General features: G+C 48.2%; 1 protein-coding gene across 4 annotated transcripts in view; it reads right to left on the bottom strand.

The window, feature by feature from the left end:
• Positions 1-21,514, bottom strand: part of GSPT1 (G1 to S phase transition 1) — a 583,971-nt gene that overhangs the window by 365,461 nt on the left and 196,996 nt on the right. For all 4 annotated transcript variants that reach the window (XM_085632101.1, XM_085632103.1, XM_085632104.1 and 1 more), the window contains one exon: positions 3,319-3,473. In XM_085632101.1, the coding sequence (XP_085488227.1) occupies positions 3,319-3,473 (155 nt within the window). The remainder of the gene's footprint in view (positions 1-3,318; positions 3,474-21,514) is intronic.

Raw genomic sequence — 21,514 nt, 5'->3', positions numbered from 1 at the left:
AGACCTAGCACCTCACCCAGGATGTGCATTGTTGCAGGCCAAGGAGAGCGGGGGCTCTCCTACCCAGGGGTCCAGCAACATGTCTGCTGGGTGGCAGCCTAGGCAGCCTCTCAGACCAGACGTGGATTGTAGGTTAGGTTTCAGGGGGCATCTCTAAGATGCCCTATGTAGTGCTTTGTACATTAAATCCCACAATGGCATCAGTGCGGGTTTAATGTGCTGAGAAGTTTGATACCAAACTTCAGTCTTCAGTGTTTGTTGCATTATGGTGCTGTGGAGTTAGTGTTTGACAAGCTCTCAGCACCATGTACTCTTAAATGGCAGCACCGCACTTACAGGGCCCAGGAATGGACCTGGGTACTGTAGGGGCACAGGGCTCATGCACCGGTGCCCACAACACTGGCATAGGGCACCCAGCTGGGGGTATACCATGCAAGAAAGATGGCACTATCTCACAACCACAAATTAGAAACAATGAATGCGTGACTGAGTCAGCTTGGGTAGACCACCTAAGTGAAACATTTAACGGAGCTACAGCATATTTAATCAAGAGACAGATAACAGCTACAATGTTTGGAGCCCAAGTTTTCAGTCAACATTAGACAACCGAGCACAACCTTAGACTCCAATAGCCCTGGAAAGCCAATGCTTTGTGGTAGAAAAGGTATCTAAAATCAGGACGAAGGGATTGGGCTCCTCGGCCAAATGGGGGAGGGGGAGGGTCTGATCCGGCAAACTACAGACTAATTGCGCTTATTGATGTTGAAGCCAAATACCATGCAGTATTGATCCTGGAGGATCAGGTGGAATGGTCCAACAACAACAACTTGATCCCACTCAACCGGGTTCCACAAAGAGTTTGGTACAACAACAAATATACTAGCCCTGGCCATAATAGCAGAAAGGTGCAAGCGTTTGCAGAGAAAGTTACAACTATGTTTGATTGATTGATTTTAAAGCAGCGTTTTACCATGTAGATCACAGTTTGTTGTGGAGCAAATTAAAGAATTTAGGCCTTCCTGAAACAATACTACATGCCATAATACAACTGTATAAGTGCACCTGGATCCGTATAAAAATAGGTAATGGCACGTGACGTCAAGGGATATACAGACAGTGATGGGACTAAAGCAAGGCTGTGTATTAGCTCCTCATCTATTCAATGTATTTATGGCGGATCTCTCAGCAAGATTAAATCAAGTTAATTCCCATCCACCACACCTGGGCCCATTATCCATAACGCATCTTCTAATGTGGAAGACCGTTTTGCTCAGCCTAACAAGAGTTGGCCTGAAAGAGCACAAATTGAATTATCAACTTTTGCTAAGGAAAATGCCTAGGAAATTATCACCACAAAAAGAGAAACCATGTCTAATAGGAACCGGCCTGGACTCCAACACCCTATTAAGCTGGGAGAGAAAGGCTTAGGGGTAGTCAACACTTACAAATACTTGAGGCTGTAAATAGATGATCGATTGAACTTCCAATTTCATAAACAATATCTTCATAAAAGGAAATTGCTTAATCTACGCTTTTTGTGCCCTTGCAAAAAAATTACGGGGTCCATCTTTTAAGCAGATAGTGGCAGTTATGGTCGCTAAATTATTGCCGACTGTAGCCTATGCAAGCATTGTTTTATATGGTAAAGATGCAAAACGTAATTTATCTACAAATTAAAACGTACAAAAAAGTTTAGTCTACCACAGAATGCATCCTCGGCAAAGGAGCAATTGGAATTTGGTCTTATTCAACAAGAGATTATAGAAGATATGCAGCTATTAAAACCTGGTATAAAATCTGGTTTAAGCCATCTAATGTCTTACATTATGCCTTGCGGCAGGCACAGGAAGAAGATCTGCATTCAAGTTAGAGCAAATACTTGAAAACAGCAATGGAGGAACAGAAACAGAACTCCCCTTTCCGAGTTATACGTAGGGTGATAACTTAAATGGCCAAACTCCACTCACTACTATAAAACAAAAGTAAATTAGCCAAGGGATCCCACGCCTGGATGCTCCTGCAATCATACAGCACACCTGGCAGAATACCATAAAACAACAAATACACTTCATTTGAAACAAACGCTTATTGCCACCAGGTTTGGGGTATTACCAAGTTTGGTTGACAAACCAACATGGAAGTACAATGGTCCCAGGTCATGTAACTTATGTGGTGCATCAAGGCAAGATTTTATTCATCTGATCTGTTTATGCCCCTCTTTAAAATCTATTTGGGCTTTGTTATTGAAAAAAAGCTTTTAACTATAGGAGCATTCGGTCTTGCAGATCGGCTAGAATTAAAAGCCTTGATTCAATAGATACCCAACTGAACTGTAAGATGACAGTTGATACTTTACGAAAAGACAATGCGCACCAAGGAAAAAAACGCCGCCTCCTGATCCACGGATTAAATAATGACTACGTAAGCCCTTCAATGCTATGACTCGTATCTAAGCCCTCAGTTACAAAAGCTATTCTCAGACTGGGTTTTAACTGTACTAATGCTCTTTAAACTGGGATCTGATGTGATATCAATTTTGTACACTACTTTTGATATAGTAACATGTTATACTTTGGTTGTTTTAAAAGATACGAAATTAATTTTTAATGATTTGTTTGGAAATTTGTTTTTCGGAATATTGTTATGGTCATCAACTCAAACAACAAGTATTGTAATTTCTTTGCTGATTAAAAAAAAAGAAAAAACTTGTTCCAGACTTCAGAGTAGGAGGAGAGCGACCTTTAACAGGTTCCACTGCCTTTCTCTTTAAATTTGAATGCACTGGCACGGGTTACGCATATGATAGTCTCTCCCCTAACCCTTGGGTTCTTCTCTATAGAAAATTCTTCTGTCCCCAAACAGGTATTTATATTTTAAGATATTTAACAAATCAAACGTTTATTTGCTTCAACTTTGTTTTTTCACTGTTCAGTACTTGCTAAAATGCAGTTTCAATTAATTGCCAAATAACTCAGTCACAAAACGCAAATATCCATGAAATTGTGTACAAATAAAAGGACATGTAAACATACAAATTAATTCGAATTCCATGGTTAACAAAAGTATGAAAAACTGACTAAAAATACCCAACTCAAGCTGGCAGAAGGAGACTAGAGGAACTAAACAACCTCTGATCTGTTGAGCAAGATGAAATTAAAGCACACATTCAAAGAAGACAACATTTCTATTGAATTAATGGCTAAGAGTCTAATACACAAGTAGACCAGATTACTAGAGCACATTCTCTGGATGACCACAACTGGTCGCTTGCAGGGTATACGAAACGAAGCAAAAATAAATTAACAGAACAAAACATACCTATCAAGGCTCCAGTTTACAGTTGGATCATCCATTTTATTTACAAGAACTATTAAATGTTTCACACCCGCTGTTTTTGCCAACATGGCATGTTCTCTGGTCTGTCCACCTTTCTCAAATCCAGTTTCAAATTCGCCTTTTCTTGCAGATATTACCTAAATTAAGTAAACAAAACAGTACTTAACTTTATTTTTCAACTTGACAGTTAAAACATTGAGGTTACTATATTACAGTAACTTGTGAAAATCTACTATAGTCACTAATCTACAACCTACGCAGTTAACTCGGATTCCTCCATTCAACAAGAACAGTAATTACGCTGAAGCACTGTACAAAGCTTAGCGGATGGCTGCATATTCCAGGATCCAGACATGCTTCACACATTTTAATCAGCTACTTTCCCCGAAGTAGTTCAAGTGAACAAAACCAAGAACAAAGCTCACCGAATACATGGTTAGTAAACAAACGGAATTTTAGGACAAGGCTGGACTTTAATTTCATGCGACCACTATTCAGGAGCCCCTTTAAAGAACATGGAACATAAAGAACAATGTAATAAAACAGTAGAACCAACAGCATTCTCCATTCGTTTTTGCTGTTGCTTACACAGATAAGTACTCAACTAGGAGGTCTGTATGATTGCGAGATTCAGATGATTGTATGAAGAACTGAAGATTTCAGGACAAATTATATATGCATTTCATAGATATATTGTTTGTTTTTAATCTAATTTTGAGTATGCAGTATAGGTTTTGAAACGTTGCATTCAGTGTGAGGTCAGAGTAAAATTTGACTTTAAATTACGTTGCATTTATTAGCATTTTGTAGTTCAAGCGTATTTCTTTCAAAATGGTCTGGGTCCGTAGAGTGTTAATCTTAAATGGTATGTGTAGGCAGCTGGCTCTTAATGTGATTTATCAATAAGTTGATATACTGAGTGAAGAGCCCAGGGGTTCCCTTAAGAGTGGAATTGTCTTACTATGTAATCCCAAAGTGCTCTATTAGGGGGTAGTGTGTTCAAGCAGTTTTGACATGGCCCCGGCCCCCCCCATTTTTTGTCTGGAAAATAAGGTTTCGATTGTAGTGCACAGGGTCCCTGACAAACCGGTCCCCTGTGCAAGTGTTTCTTCTCAAACTATTCCACGTCAGGCCCTACAGGCCCCCTGAAAGTTCCTAGTAAATGGTACCTGGGAGCCTAGTGCACTGGGACTAAAGAGGGTCTCCTAGGGGCCCCTCAAGTAGGCCATGCAAAATGCCAATGCAGAAAGCATGCCCTGGTGCAGACAAAAATGACAGTCGACAAGGCATACAGCATAAAAGCACTAAATCGAACTGGTTTTGGTGGGAAAAGAACTGTAAACAAGGATGTGTTGATCATGACCACTTTTTGATTAGTGTGCTAAATGATAGACTTTTAATGTATTACATTCTCCCGTATTGAATTTTATGAGTATCACTTTGTGTTTTATTAGAATAATTGATTTATGGCACAAAAATTCTTTTGTTCATTTTTTAATGTATTTTTAAAGTTTGTACAATAAGAAAGGGATTCATATAATAAAACATTTGTATATTAGCTTTGGTGATTTTGCGACACTGGTGATACTGGTTTGTGTATAGATGCGATATGAGTTATTGATAGTGTGCTTCAAAACATTCCAAAAGGAAATTGTTATTTTGACCTGTTACCAAACCAATCAGCACTGCCTAAAGTATAGGTAAGTCACCCTTCTAGCAGGCCCTACAAGCCATAATGATGGGTGCATTATACCAGGGGTGGGTATATTTGCATTAGCAGATATGCCCCAACAATTCTTAGGTCTATTCCTTAATGCTCTACGTGCCAGGGAAGCCAGAGTACATGGACCAACAACTACAGTTCCACAGCACCATGATGGCTTCCCTGAGCACACAAGTGTTTGGTACCAAACTACTCCTCTCAATAAACCCGCACTAATGCCAGTGTAGGAATTATTGCTACAGGTACTCAGAGGGCACCTCAGAGGTGCCCACTGAAAACCTACCAACCCTGGTGTGGTCTCAAACTAACTCTAGGCAGCCTGCCACCATCAGACATGTTTTTGGACCCCAGGCTCTCCGGACTAGGAAAAAGAAAATCACATCCTGGGCAAAGGAGTCACACCTCTTATCCAAAGGATGGGCCCAGTGCTCAAAAGAAGCTTCAAAGGCCTGCGCTGTTTAAAACCTCACTTTGGGCAGGAGAACCAGCGGGAAAACTCAGAATAGGAGTTGTGCCTGCCACCCCTCAGGTGGAGGCGGCGAAGTAAAGCACATTTTTCAGTGTCCACCATCTTGAAGATGGTGGAACTTATCCAATCAGGGCTAGGGCTATGCCCCGTCCCACAGGAGCGTGGTATAATAGTGGGTGTAGACACCCCATGTAAGGAAGCCTTTTGAATAGTTACCCCCTAACGTTTTGGCTGATGACAACTTGACTGAAGGTGCGATGAGATCCCGCTAGCCAGGCCCTAGCACCTGTGTTCTTTTCCACAATTGGTACACCTCTGGGCCACCTGTCCCTTGTAAAAGTTACCCCGGGTACCAAAGAGCCTTGTGACCATAAAGGGCATCAGAGAGCTGCAGAATGTATTGTGCAACCCTCAGAGGCCCCTCATCTCAACATCTACCCCCAGCCATTGCAGGCTGCGTGTTTTGGTGCAGACAAAACAGAAGAGTCAAAATGGCACACGGGCTGGGAGTTTGCCAACACTAACTCCATAGCGCCATGATGGGTTTATAGAAGTCTGGGAAGTTTGGTATCAAACTTCCCAGCACATTAAAACCACACTTATGCCAGTGTGGGATTTGAAGAACAATGCACTAAGGGGACAACTTAGAGATGCCCCATGAAAAACCACCCACTCGTGTGGTTCCAGACAGTCTCCCAGCCATCTCTCTCTCTCTCTCCAAACCAATAACCACTCCATTGAAGAATGAGTCCGACACATGCCAAGAGCGTTGCAAAGTAGATTTTAATTCATCTTGTAGGCATAAACCAGAGAGCTAAGAAACACCACGGCAGACGCGTTTCACCGATTTGCTTTCATCAGTGCCAGTTTCATATTGGAAGTCCTCACGCCTGCAAGCTGTTTAAATGCAGACGTTTTCATTGGTGCTTGACCTCACCTCTTCATTAAAGGAACAGTGTTTAAATTCTCGCTACACTGCTTGCCTACTTTCAAACCTTGCTGCATGCGATGAATATTGCCCGCTGTGAAAGCAATCTCTCTCTCTCTCTCTATCTCTAAAGCAAATTCAGCCTTTCATAACCAGAGCTGAATAATGCTGTAAGGACTCCCCTGTATATAATAACTAATATATTCATTATAAACAATATATCATAAAAACAGGGAAGAAACAACAGCCAAGCATGTTTGAACACGGTTTTAATGCTTAGCATTTAGCACAAAACCTCAGATAGGACTGAAAGCATTGACAGCTCACAGGCTGCATTGCAGAAAACTACAGCCTAGAAAGGCTAGAAAGCAAACTCATAGCAACATAGAAAAACTGGCACCATGCCTTTAAGGCAGCCATGACCCCTAGCTTCCCATCATGCCTCAGGGGTGACAGTTAGGTCAGTTCTTTGCAGTGACACAAAGCCATGACACAAAGAGTTGACAATTCCTTAAAAATAAGGCTCCTTTGCCCGGGGAGGCGGGAGGGTTGCTTATGACTTTGATGAGGATACCCCTGGAAGATACCCCTGGAAGAGAACTAGGATTACAGGTAAATAACTAATCCTGCTCTTCCAGGGTATCCTCATCAATAGTCATAAGCACTAGAATAGAATAGCGAGCCTCACCTCATCCACTGCGGGCAAAGGAAAATAATAATTAACAATCCAGCTCAGACAACTAAACTTGACAATTCAGACATTACTCTTATCTGAACAGATTTCTCAAGGAGGCCTGGCCTACTTGAGTATCCGCCCTGGAGTCGGATTCAAGACAATAATGCCTTGTGAAAGTATGCGCAGATCTCCAGGTTGCTGCCTTGCAAATTTCTGCCATCGGAACGTCATGCAAGAAAGCGACTGTAGCTGCATTCTCCCTAGTGAAGTGTGCTTTAGGTGACAACAATAGGGGTTTAATTGCCAGCTGGTAGGCCAATTTTATACAAGACACTATCCATCTGGAAATGGATCTTTGGTTAGCTGGAAAATCTGTCCTCATGGAACCATAATTTAAGAATTGGTCTGATTCTCTTATAACCTTCGTTCCCTCTAGATAGAATTCAAGCACTCTTAAGGTCTAAGGAATGGAGTGACCTTTCCGCAGGAGTTGCAGGATTGGGAAAAAAGGACGGCAAATGAATTGACTGATAAACATGAAAATCAGATACAACTTTCGGCAGGGTGAGTCCTTAATACTACTCTGTTGTGGTGAAAGATAGTATATGGCGCTTGGATTTTGCTTAGTCTTCGCGCTGATGTAATTGCGACTAAGAAAGTGGTCTTCCATGTCAAATGCTGCAGCGTGGCTTTATGGATGGGCTCAAAAGGAGGACCCATCAACTTAGAGAGGACCAGATTCAACTCCCAAGGAGGAGAAGGAGGCCGAACAGGGGGATACGCTTTCATCAACCCCTGTAGGAAGTCCTTGACCACCTGTAGTTGGAAAAAAAGAAGGCTGGCTTGGAGACTTTCTGTAGGCCGTAATAGCTGCTAAATGTACTCTGATCAATGAAAACTTCAACCCCGATTTAGCCAAGGACAGGAGGTAAGTAAGCATAACGAATAGTTTACCTGTCGGTGTAGTTTTGCAGCTTGAAGATCTTTCTGGATTCACTATGCTGTGCATTATTCCGCGATCTTGTGGTTGGGTCCGGATTCGTAGTCTTTTCTCTGTTTTTTTTGTATTTTTTTTTGTAGCCCAGGTGGGCGGCGACGACCATTTGGTGCACCTTCCGTGACGTCGTCGTGCTTCCTGCGGAAGTCCCACCTTTGGGGCGCCATCTTCGGGTTCTTTTTTCCCTTTTTTTTTTTGGTCTTTTAACCCTAGGCGATTGATTAATCCTTCTTGTCCATATTTCTGCACGTTTCCATTTCTTTGATGCTTTCCCATTTCACCCCCTCTTCCTCCAGCCTCATCTTCCTGGCGGAGGTGGGTGGGTTCGCTAGTAAATCCAGAAAGATCTTCAAGCTGCAAAACTACACCGACCGGTAAGAAACTATTCGTTTTGCAGCGTGAATCTTTCTGGATTCACTATGCTGTGCATAGACTTTGTAGCGGTTTTCCTAATTTTGTGGCGGCTGGGTAGAAGATGAGCGTTGGTCGTTGAAAATGTGTTGAAGCACCTTCTGTCCAACCTGTGCTTCCTTATTCATCTGAATGTCCACGCAGTAGTGTTTCGTGAACGTGTGCACAGATGCCCAAGTTGCCGCGAGACAAATGTCCTGGATGGGCGTGTCCGCCAGGAAGGCAACAGTGGCCCCCCTTCTTCCTTGTGGAGTGAGCCTGGGGCCCCTTCGCTAGCTCCTGTCCAGCCTGTTTGTGGCAAAATTGAATAGTGAGGGAAATCCACCTAGCGATGGTGCCCTTAGTCACTGGCCTACCCATGAAGCTAGTAGCAAAGGACACAAACAGCTGCTTCGACTTCCTGATTTCCTTGGTTCTCAATGTAGTGCATCACCGCTCTTCTGGCATCGAGGGTGTGCAGGGCCTTTTCTGCGTTTGTAGTCGGGTTTTGGAAGAAACTTGGTATCTGAATACTGATTCATGTGGAACGCCGACACCACCTTGGGCATGAAGTGCGGGTCCGTCCTCAGGACTACCCTGTCCTTGTGAATCTGAATGTAGGGTTCCTGTAGCGTTAACGCTTGAAGCTCGCTCACCCTGCGTAGTGAGGTTATGGCCACCAGAAAGGCCGTCTTCATCGTCAACATTTGCAGAGTGGCCTTGTGAATGAGTTCAAACGGCGCCTTCATGAGCTCCGTCAGAACCACGTTTAGATTCCATGCCGGCGGCGGCAGCCTTTTCGGCGGGGCCATTCTTTTGGCTCCCTCCATGAACCTCTTCACCACCTGCGAGGTGAAGAAACTTCCACCCTTTTCACCTCTAGTGTAGGCAACGATCGCCGCTAGGTGTACCCTTAGGGAGCTCGAGCAGAGGTTACTCTTTAGAAGGTGTGTGAGGTACCTTAGCACTGTTGAGTCCCTGGTCATTCTGTTTTGCAGGCCTTTTCCCCTGCACCACGCAGTGAATCTCTTCCATTTTGCGCTGTAGCATTTTAGTGTAGTTGGCTTCCTTGCCCCCCGTAGCACTCGCATAGTGCTCTGAGGCAATCTTAGGTGTCCGAACTCTAGGTCTTCAGGAGCCATGCCGCCAGGTTGAGGGTCTCTGGCTCTGGATGCAGGAGCTCTCCGTTCTGCATTGAGAGCAGGTCTTTTCTCCTCTCGAATCCATTTCTTGAATTTGTGAGAACCATGTCTGTCTTGCCCATTGCGGAGCCACTAGGATCAGAGTCATGTTGCTGGTCCTGCACTTGTCGAGCACTCTGTGCAACAGGGGTATCGGTGGAAAGGCGTAGGCAAATGTCCTCCACCAGCTTATCCATAGGGCATTTCCCTGTGATTGCTGATCTGGTTGCCTGGACGCGAAGCTTTGGCATTTTGCATTTTGGCGTGTTGCAAATAGGTCTATTGTGGGAGTTCCCCATCTCCGGAAAAGCTTCTCCGCTTCCTGGCCATTGAGCTCCCACTCGTGCGATGCAGAGGTCTGCCTGCTTAGCCAGTCTGCCTCCACATTGTCCTTCCCCGGTAGGTGAATTGCCAGTAGATCTATCCTGAGAGGTATGGCCCATCTCCAAATCTCCTGCGCCAGAGAGGAGAGAGGGAACGACTGTGTCCCCCCCTGTTTGTTGATGTAGAACATCGCCGTGGTGTTGTCTGTTTGAATCAACACCCTCTGGTTGTACAGGTGCCTCTGGAAAGCCTTCAGGGCTAGCAGGATTGTTTTCAACTCGAGGTAATTGATATGGCGAACCGCATCTGCTGGAGCCCACAGACCCCTCACTCTGAGGTTGTCCATGTGCGCTCCCCATCCCTTTTGCGATGCGTCCGTGGTAATGGTCATTGTTGGGTTTGGTGGTGTCAGGCTTCTCCCTGCTGTCATGTTGTCTCTGTTCCACCAAGTTATCTCCTCCTGCACTGCGTGCGTAACAACCACTAGATCCTCCCAACTTCCGTTTGCTTGTGACCATTGCTGTTGTAGCCATTCCTGGAATGGTCTCATGTGCAGGCGTACATTCGGCACCAGCTGGATACACGACGCCATCATCCCCATCATCTTGCTCACTGACCTCACTGTCCGAGCTCGCCCCTTCTGGTAGAGTCACGTCTCCTTCAGTAGGGCATCTGTCCTCCTGTCGCTGGGCACCACTGTACTGTTCAGGGTGTTGATTTTTGCCCCCAGGAAAATCTTCACCTGCTCCGTTTCCAGCGATGACTTCCCCCAGTGAATCGAGAATCCCAGACTCGTGAGAGTGTCTGTTACGCGTTTTGCGTGCTTCTCGCACTTCTCGCGTGAGTCTGCCTTGACCAGCCAGTCGTCTTGTTGCAGGGATTCTGCTGATACACAGAACTATGCGTAGAACCCCAGGACCTCAGTGAATTGTGGTGTACCAGAAACTCACCTCAGAACCCAGAACCCAGTATCCGGCTAGCATAAGTGTCCCATTCGTTATCCGAGATTTAGCTCAGAGATCCCAATGAATAGACAACCCAGAACAAGCTACTTAGTGTACTCTCAGGAATGGTGGGAATCGGAAATACCTGTTCGTATATTATTCTCACATCAGTCCACAACAATAATCAACAGAGACACGTTGTACATAAAAGGGGTTTATTTTTATAGACCACGTGTCCTAAGATGCAGTACTTTGGCTAATACAAGCAGACAAATGATTAATATCAAAACCAGCAACATAGTTACAATACCATAGAATATAAAAGGAGTGATCATATTATAATGACAGTGGATACTACCACCTTCCCTTCACTAATAAGCTAATATTATTATTATGCTAATAGAAGGTCTCTTAGGCTTGAATAGGGGACCCCATACCTCAAAGATCAGCTTAGTGAAATCACATCACAGGAGCATCAGGAGACTTCTCGCAGGAAGGCTCGTCTTCGGTCTGAATAATAAACATGATGTCTGATATTAAAAGCACCAACTTTCAGGTATGTGCAGCTGCGCGTGTGTTATGGCTAAATAGTGGGTCGATCAACCTAGAGTAGAAAACATGCATTGTGTAATATTCCAGACTGTTTGTCACACCATGTACAGACCAAGGTCGCTGCGCAGAGCTTGGGATGGTAACAACAGATTGCTCTCGTGTGAAGCAAGTCTCGAATCAGCAGTTTATTTAAGAAATAACATGTAAACGCAGTGTCGTGTGCAAAAGCAGAAAGATGGCATTCTAACATCTAACGTGGTTATGCTAACTTAACAATGTATGTGCGTATTCAGGAAGAACTCACTACAGTCTAAGTAGGGGTAGACGTGTATCCCCTGCCTTCGTAGGTGGGCCGCGACCGCCGACAGGCATTTTGTAAAAACCCTTGGCGCCTATTTTAATCCGAAGGCCAGGGTTGTGAACTGGTAGTGTTTCTGGTCGATGTTGAACCTTAGAAGTCCCTTGTGTCTTCTGTTCATTGGGATGTGCAGGTAGGCATCCTTGAGGTCCACGGTTACCATGAAGTCTCCGTGTCTTATTTGGGGCAGTACCTCCTGCAGCGAGGTCATATTGAACCTTTGTGTTCTGATGAACTTGTTTAAGTATCGCAGGTCCAGGATGGGTCTGAGGTTTCCGTCTACTTTCGGCACCACGAAGTAGTTTGAGTAGACCCCTTTGTTGCGTTCCCTGAACGGCACTGCCTCTATGGCTCCCTTTTCTAGGAGCTTCCGTGTTTCTTCTCTGAGTAGGGTCAGTTCTTCAGCCGATCTTTGCCTTCCCTTTGGCTTCCTGTTTGGCGGTTTTTTCTCCAAATCTACGCAGTATCCATACTGCATGATGTTCAGTATCCACTCGTCTGTGGTTATACGGCGCCACTCGTGAAGGTAGAACCTCAGCCTTCCGCCTACTGGTGTATGCTCGTAGGCCTTTGATCTTTCTCTCCCCCTCGATGTTACGGTTTCGCGCCTCACCCCTGGGGGCATGTCGAGGGTAGGCGTCTTCCTGCGTGTTGAGTCACTTTGATGAGGGCTGATCCCCCCCCCCCCCCCCCCCCCCATCTCCTTCTCTGGCCACGTCCGTTCCCTCTCCCGCGAAAGGACTGGCCCCAAGGTTGGTACTGCCAGTTTTGCTTCTGTTGACCCTGTCCGTGACTTTCACCCTGCTGACCCTGCTGGAACGTCTGGTGCGACGGCCCCTGCTGGTTTCCTCCCCTACCGTAGGGTCTCCTTGAGGGATTGCCTCGCCTCATTCCCCTCAGCTGTAGGGCCCCCATGGACCTCGCCGTTTCGTTCTCCTTTTTCAGCTGGGTGAGCCTCGTCAACTGTTGCTCCGAACAGTGTCTCTCCGTTGAAGGGGGTGCTAAGGATGTTATTCTGCACCTCCGGTTTGAATCCCGAGATTCGTAGCCATGCATGCCTTCTCTCGGTGACCCCTATGGCCATGAGTCTTGCTGAAGTCTCTGCCCCGTCCAACACCGTCTTTATGCAGGAGTTGGCGATGTTTTTGCCTTCATCTACCAGGTGTGAGGCTCTCTGGCGGTATTCTTCGGGGAGGTGCTTTACTAGCTCCCCCATTTCGTCCCAGTGCTGGTACTGGTGTCTATTGAGGAGTGCATTGGAATTCGCCATGCGCCAGTGCATTGCGGCGTTCCTCTCGACCTTTCTTCCTGTGAGGTCTATCCTCCTGCTCTCTTTATCAGGTGGTGGTCCCGAGGTCGCAGGTACGTTGGCCCTTCTCCTGGCCGTGGAAGCTATGATGGAGTCGGCGGTCACGCTACCCTTGATGTAAGGGGGGTCCAGGGAAGAGTGCTTATATTTCTTCTCAGTCCTGGGCGTGATCGACCGGCAGGTCGCTGGTTCCTTGAAGGCTTCTCTCCCCTGATTCATCACACTTTGTAGCATGGGGAGGAACTGGCTCCTCGTTTGGATGGGGAGCAGGGTCTCGAGGAGAAAATCGGCTTTCGGCTTCTCTTCGTCGAGTTTGACGCCGAAGGCTGTCGCTGCGCTCCTGACCACCATATTGTACACCCCGATGTCGTCGGGTGGTGAAGGCCTCGAAGGGTACGTGTCCACGGGCTCCTCCGGGTTTTCGGTGTCGAGATCATGCCATTCGATCTCGTGGCTGCTAGATGGTGCCGAGCCGTAGACCGACTGTTGGTCTTCTTCCTCGGCTTCCTCGTCATAATAGGTCTAGTCTTCCTCTTAGAGATCCCTCGTCAGGCCCTCGGTGTCGAATTCGTCCTCGACGACGTCCGTCGATGAAACCGTTGGAATCTTGAACTCCTTCCTCTGAAGGATGTTCTCCATTTCGGCCTCGAGCCGCCTCTTCTTTTTCTCCATCTCGGAGATGCTTTCGGCGTCGACCGCGGGTCTTTTCGCCAAAACTTGCGTCGACGTCGACCGTTCTTTCTGCGTCGATCGCCCTGATTCCTGGGTTGTCCTCGACGACCCTTGCTTTTCGGCGTCTTTCGGCACCAGGGAGTCCTTTTCGAAGGATCCGCTCGGCCTCTTGTCCATGGTTCCCCCTTTGGTCGTCGAAGTTTTCGGCGCCGGGGCTCCCTTCGTGGACTTTGACTCTGATTTTTTCGAGTCACCCTCGTGTTTGAGGTATTTTCTGTTTTGCGCTCGACGATTCTCTTACCTAGTCTTCTTTTTTCTTGTCGGTCTCTACGACCGTGAAGTTTTCGGCTGTCTCGGCGATGTTGTCCTCGTCGTCCGTGGAGAGGCCCAGATCGTAGAGAGACGGGGCCTTACCCTGGCCATCCATGCTGGCGTTGGCTTTTCTCTGCCGCTCCCTCACCCGGAGCGTCTTCGGCGCGAAGGCTGAGCAGGCGTTGCAGTCCTTACTCTGGTGTTCGACTGGCAGGCAGAGGTTGCAGACCGGATGCTGTTCCTTCTGCGCGAACTTGTGGTGGCAGTTTGGGCAGAACTTGAATGGCGTCTTGTCCATTGCGCTCAGGGCCTCTGAGTGCGCATTCTCCAATGTCGTCGAAGAAAAGGGCGCTGAACCTCCTTTCTTCGCGATCCTGATGAAATATCTTCCTTTCCTATGATATCTCCAGTATTTGTCGACGAAACTCGCTTTTCCTTCTTCCTTCGGTTGTAACACTGGAGCTTCTCGATGACGATCCAGACCCAACGGCGGAAAAAAGAATCTGAAGATGGCGCCCCAAAGGTGGGACTTCCGCAGGAAGCACGACGACGTCACGGAAGGTGCACCAAATGGTGGTCGTCGCCGCCCACCTGGGCTACAAAAAAAAAAAAAAAAAAAAAAAAAAAAAAAAAAAAAAAAAGAAAAGACTACGAATCCGGACCCAACCACAAGATCGCGGAATAATGCACAGCATAGTGAATCCAGAAAGATTCACGCTGCAAAACCTCATGAAACTCACGTATTTTCCTTCTTCCTTAATCTAAAAACTCTGGAGCTTCTCGTTGACGATCCAGACCCAACGGCGCTAAAAAGAATCTGAATATGGCGCCCCAAAGGTGGGACTTCCGCAGGAAGCACGACAACGTCACGAGAGGCGCACCAAATGGTGGGAAGTCGACGGAGAAGGTGGAGAGGGTGGAGGAGGTGGAGGAGGTGGGGAAGGCACTCTGAAAGGGGAGGTAGCACAGTCTTTCCTCTTTAGAGGTAGAGCCGGTTTGTCCAAATGTCTCTTTTTAGAAGAAAGTGCCAAATGTCAAGTTTTTTTTTATCTTTGTTAATTGTCTTTTGCAAGGGATCCGGTGTAAACGGTTCCTGAGACAATGTTTGTTCCGTCGGCGCCGAAGGTTTCGGGGCCGATGACTTTTTAGGCTTGTCCGTGCCGTGCTTTTTTTTGGAACCTCCGGTTTTTTGATCGGCGCAGAGGTAGGCTTCGGCGCAGGAGTGTCGGTGCAGAGGGCCTTATGGTGTTTGGTCGGTACCGAAAGGCTGGGTTTCGACACGGAGGGCTTTGGTGCGGAGCTCGGTGTCGAGGTGGAGGCCGGTCTCTTTCGGTGCTGAAGTGTGTTAATCGGCAGTACTGGCAGGCTGGCTCGAGCCCGAGCTGCCGGAAGGCTTATTAGGCTTCTTCACCGGACCCGAAGGTGGGGTGTTCGAAGCAGTGTCTTTGGTCTTGCCTAGGCCCGGAGGTGAAGGCGTGACCGAAGCCGTTTTAGGTATCGGCGCAGGTGTAGGAGGGGGTATAGTACTCACGACCCTCTGCGCCGGGGTGATGTCCTCCACATCCGAGTCGTCGGCTTCGGAAGCACTGACGAGGTCCTCTTCGGTGTGCTGCTGTCCCGGAGCTTCGACGACGTCCCCGAAGATGTCGACTGGAACGGAGGTCGACGAGTGCGCCATGATTCGTCTGGCCCTTCGATCTCAAATAGTCTTTTTCGATCTGAAAGACTTGCAGGCCGGACAGTCTCGAGCCTCGTGTTCAGGGGAGAGGCAGAGGTTGCACACCTCATGAAGATCGGTGTGGGGGAATTTGGACCCACATCGAGGGCACTTCTTGAATGGAGTTCTTTCCATCAGCCGGGAACGGAGCCTGGATAGGCCCGAAGGCCGCCGACGACTGGAATCGAAGATGTGTCGAACAGAAAGTGATTGAGGAGATCAGGATCTGAACAATACCGCGATGAGCGAGGATTCCGCTTCGATCGTCGAACTGGAAATGTTAGGAACCGGAGCGCGAAGTATTACATCCGAGCCCGATGGCGGAAAAAAACAATCCGAGGATGGAGCCGAAGCCCATGCGCAATACGAACCAAGGGAGGAGTCACCGACCTCGTGACTTCCAAAAACTTTCCAAGAGGATAAACAAACTGCAAACATCTGGGCCCAACACCAGATGGCGATCTATGCAAAAGTGTGTAATCTGCAGCTCATATGCCTCGAACATAGAGTTATTAGTTTAAGGGTAAGTACTCGACTGGCAGAGTTGAGGTTCTGGGCATAGACTCAGGGGTCCCCCAGGGTCAGGTAGGTACAGTTGGTTCACCCTCAGCGACTCTAGGGCGGCCGGGTGCAGAGTGAGTTAGGCCCAATGTTATCCTATGAGGGATAGGGGGGCCTTGGTCTGCGCCTGCTGACTGGCAAGCCATGCGGCTGTGGGAGCTGGGCTCCTGGTCACTTACTCAGGGCAAGTGGAGAAGTAGGTAGGTGTAGAGGTTTCACTGCCAGGGCCACTCGGGCGGCTGGGTGCAGGGTGCTTTTGAGCCTTCGGGCGCTCAATCGATTTCAACGGGAAATCTCCGCTTTGGAAAAAGACTGCAAGCTCAGGGACGAGGATTCTTCAGGTGCCACCACCACTTCGAGAGGTAAGTTGGGTAGTTGGAGGATAGGTAGGTACCCCGGGATTGGGCACAGGGTGCCGCGTGCAGGGGTGCCTTTTGGTGTCGGGAAATCTTACCCGCTGTTGATCGCGGTTGGGGGGGCACCTTGTTCTGAGGCTGCAGGCTCCTTCAGGAATGTCGAGGGAGGTCCTTGGGTGCCGCACTCGGGGTCACAGTCGCCGTGGGGTCGTCCTCGTTGTCTTTGTCCACTCCGACACTGGCCAGGCTTGGCTGGTGCAGAGAGTGCTGGGTTCGCGGTTCCGGGCTGCTGCCAGGGATTAGAGGTAGGTTTTGAGTAGAGCCTCTACTCATGGGAGTCCCAGGGGCTTAGAGCCAAAAGGTAGCCAGGTCCTCTGGGGTTTGTGAGGTTGCTGGCCACAAGAGATGCCGGGTTGGAGCAGGAGCAGGTTCGAGGGTCGACAGGCCGGTAGGGCTGGGGCCAAAGCAGTTGGTGTCTTCCTCTTTTTAACCGCTGCAGGGCAGGTCTTCTTGCTCCTTTGTAGTTTTGAATCTGGAATCTGGGGAAGGAAGGTTCAGGGTGCCCCTAAATACTAGATTTAGGGGCGTTACAGGTAGGCTGAAGGGCAGGGACCAATGGGTCCCTGTCCTGGGGTGGGTACACCCCCGATCCTGCATCTCTCCTGTGGGAGGGGGGCAGTAGCCTAGTCCTGATAGGGTAGGGCTCCCCATCTTCAAGATGGCAAGAGCCCGGAGATGTGCTTCACCTCGCCTCCCCCACCTGAGGGGTGGGGTTGGCAGGCTGGCACATCCCCGGTCCTTATTTGGGGTTTTCAGCCAAAGCTTCCCGCCAGAGTGGGGGGTTGCAGTGGCCTGGGGTAGCTCAGAGGCAGCATGCCTTTGAAGCTTCCCCCTGCCCATCCTGGGGGAGGAGATTTAGCACCTCGCCCAGGATGTGCATTGTTGCAGGCCCAGGAGAGCAGGGGTCCAGCAACAGGTCTGCTGTGTGGCAGCCTAGGCAGCCTCAGAACAGACGTGGATTGTAGGTTAGGTTTAAGGGGGCACCTCTAAGATGCCCTCTGGGATGCTTGGTACATTAAATCTCACACTGGCATCAGTGTGGGTTTAATGTGCTGAGAAGTTTGATACCAAACTTCTCAGTCTTCAGTGTTGCCATTATGGTGCTGTGGAGCTCGTGTTTGACGAGCTCTCAGCACCATGTACTCTTAAATGGCAGCACAGCACTTACAGGGCTCAGGAATGGACCTGGGCACTGTAGGGGCACAGGGCTCCTGCGCCCACACCATTGGCATAAGGCACCCAGCTAGAGGGGTGGCTGATGTATGCCATGGCAGTGTAGGTGATGGGCATGGCACACAGGGATGTGTGTCATGTCGACTTTGTTTTTGTCTTGCACCCAAACACTCAGCCTGCAAAGGCTGTGTGCGTGTGTAAGGGTACAGGGCCTCTAAGGGTGGCACAAGGAGTGCTGCAGCCCTTAGAGGCCTTCCCTGGTCACAAGGCCCTGGGTACCTAGGGTACCATTTACCAGGGGATGACATGTGGCCAGGGTTTGCCAATTGGGGTTTTGTTTGTTTTAGGGAAGGAACATAGGCCCTGGGCACCTGATTGGCAGGAGTCCTGGGCACAGTCAAAGTACATTCAGCAATTCAGCAAAAAGTGGGGGCATACCATGCAAGAAAGATGGCACTTTTTCACACCCCCTCCCACAGGAGAGAGGCAGGATAGGAGGTGTACCCAGGACAGGCACCTATTGGTCCCTGCACTTCACCTACCTGTAACGCCCCTAAATCTAGTATTTAGGGGCACCCTGAACCTTCCTTCGCCAGATTCCAAACTACAAAGAAAAGCAAGAAGAAAGACCTGCCGTGCAGCTGCTAAGAAGAGGAAGACAACAACTGCTTTGGCCCCAGCCCTACAGGCCTGTCGACCCTCGAACCTGCTCCTGCTACAACCCGGCACCTCTTGTGGCTAGCAACCTCACAAACCCCGGAAGACCTGGCTACCTTTTGGCTCTAAGCACCTGGGACTCCCATGAGCAGAGGCTCTGCTCAAACTCCGCATCTTATCCCTGGCATCAGCCCGGAACCGCGAACCCAGCACACTCAGCACCCGCCAAGCCTGGCCTCTGCCGGAGTGAACCAACACCACGAGGACAACCTCTCGGCGACTGACCCCGAGTACGGCACCCAAGGACTTCCCTCGACGCTCCTGACAACGCCTGCAGCCTCAGAACCAGGTACCCCCCACAACCCCCCCCCCCCCCCCCCCAACTGCGATCAACAGGGTAAGATTTCGACACCAAAAGGCACCCCTGCACCCGGCACACTGCGGCCCCCCTGTGCCCAACTCCTGGGTACCTACCTATCCTCCAACTACCCAACTTACCTCTCGAAGTGGTGGTGGCACCTGAAGAATCTTCGTCCTTGAGCTTGCAGTCTTTCTAAACTGGAGCTTTCCCATTGAAATCAATTGAGCGACCAATGGCTCAAAAGCACCCTGCACCCAGCCACCCGAGTGGCCCTGGCAGTGTAACCTTTGCACCTACCTACTTCCCGGATTGCCCTGAGCAAGTGACCAGGAGCCCAGCTCCCACAGCCAAATGGCCTGCTTGTCAGCAGCCACCAACCAAGGCCCCCCTGCCTCCCATAGGATAACATTGGGCCTAACTCGCTCTGCACCCGACTGCCCCTGTGCCGCTGAGGGTGTAACAACTGTACCTACCTGACCCTGGGAGACCAGAGTCTGTGCCCAGAACCTTAAATTTGCCACTCGAGTACTTACCTGAAAGCCAATAACTCAATTTTCTCCATAGGGTAACATTGACTGGTTTCTTCTGAAATTTCTTCGAAATGTGGAGTTTTCAAAACTTAAAATATTAGCCAAAAATCAGCCGAGTTTCGAAAACACCCACCTGCTATTAGGTGAGATCCCAGTGCTGGATTTTGGTACCCAGCACTGACCCTGAAAAATATTCACAACCGTACTTACCAGTAACCAAATAGGAAATCATGGACTGTTTTTCTGTGAAAGGTTTTCAAAGTGTCGATTTTTGCAAACTTCAAATATTATTTAAAAACCGTACAAACTGTGAAAACGCAATTACTTACCTGTTTTAGATAGAGGTCCAAGTACTGAGCCTAGGTACCCAGTACTGGATTACAAAAGTAACGAGAACATACTATACCTGCAACTTGAATTTTCTTCCATAGGGAATCCTTGACTGTTTTCTATGAAATATTTTCTAAGTGTCAACTTTTAAAATAGCAAAATATTGTCTAAAAATCATAACAGTAACTAAGTCGACTTTTATAACTTGATTCCAAGTACTGACCCAGGACTGAATCTAGGATCCAGTCCTGGAATTCCAAAAGTTATCTAAAAAGTAATCTGTTGCAAATAACTTGAAGCTTCCATTGAACTCTATGCATTATTGCATTTAAAATTGTGTTGCCTATTGCAACAACCTGTAACTTTCTACAAAAGCCAATTGCATATTGCAAACGTATTTATATAAAGCATCTCATTCTGAGAAAGTATATTTTAATACCTATTGTTGGTTCTAAAATAAAACCAGCATTTATTTTTTTATATAAACCATTGGCCTAGAGTTCAGTTATTGAGTGTGTGAGACCATTTGCTGACTGTGTGTGTACAACAAATGCTTTACACTGTCCTGTGATACTGCCTTACTGCTCGACCAAGCTACCACTTTAGAGAGTAAGGTTATATCCAACGTTAGCCTCTGCCAAACCTCTGGGGACAGTGGACTCTGTACACACTGTACCTATTTGAGAACAGTATATACAGAGAGAAGTAACAAGAGTACTTCAGAAAGAGAGGATCAATGGCTATGTTGAGCAGCTCGGGATACCAGACTCTTCGTGCCCAATCCGGAGCCACAAGAATGACTTCGGCCCGGTCGCGCCGGATCTTCAGCACTCTGGGCAGAAGTGGTATAGCTGGAAAGGCGTACAACAGACCCAAATTACACACGATAAAGTGTCGCTGAGCAAGTGCCGCCATGGAAAGTCCAACGCGCAGAAGTGCAGACATTACGCGTTCTCTTCGGTGGCGAACAGATCTAACCAAGAATCTCCGCATGGTTGAAAGAGACCTTGCACTACCTCCGAGTGAAGACTGTGATCCATCCCTGCACCTGCGGCTGAGTTAGTCTGCCCTGGCGTTCAGAGAACCCGCCAGGTGTTGAACCACCAAGAAAATACCTTGATGTTCCAGCCATGTCCAGAGGCAAAGGGCCTCCTGACATATGGTCCACGACCCCACCCCACCCGGTTTGTTGCAATACAACATGGCGGTGGTGTTGTCCATGAACACCTGCACTACTCTTCCCCAGACAGAGGGAAGGAATGCCTTCAGTGCAAGACGAGTCGGCCGGAGCTCCAGATGGTTCATGTGAAGCACGGACTCCGCCAGAGACCAGAGGCCTCTGTCTCTGCCTCTCCAATGTGGCCGCCCCATCCCAAAAGGGAGGCATCCGTCCCCACAGTGTGGTCTGGTTGGGGAAGGGAGAGGCATCTGCCATTGACCCAATCCTGGTTCGTAAGCCACCACTGCAATGGTCGAGCAGTGCCCTCCAAGATCTGGACACAATCGACGGATTACCCTGATGCTGCGCCCACTGGAACTTCAGGTCCCACTGCCGAGCCCACATACGCCACCTGGAAGGATAAGTCTGCAGTAGGCCA

The sequence above is a fragment of the Triturus cristatus genome, chromosome 10, assembly GCF_964204655.1.
Source record: "Triturus cristatus chromosome 10, aTriCri1.1, whole genome shotgun sequence".
Classification (NCBI taxonomy): domain Eukaryota; kingdom Metazoa; phylum Chordata; class Amphibia; order Caudata; family Salamandridae; genus Triturus; species Triturus cristatus.
This window is presented reverse-complemented; position numbering and strand designations above follow the sequence as displayed.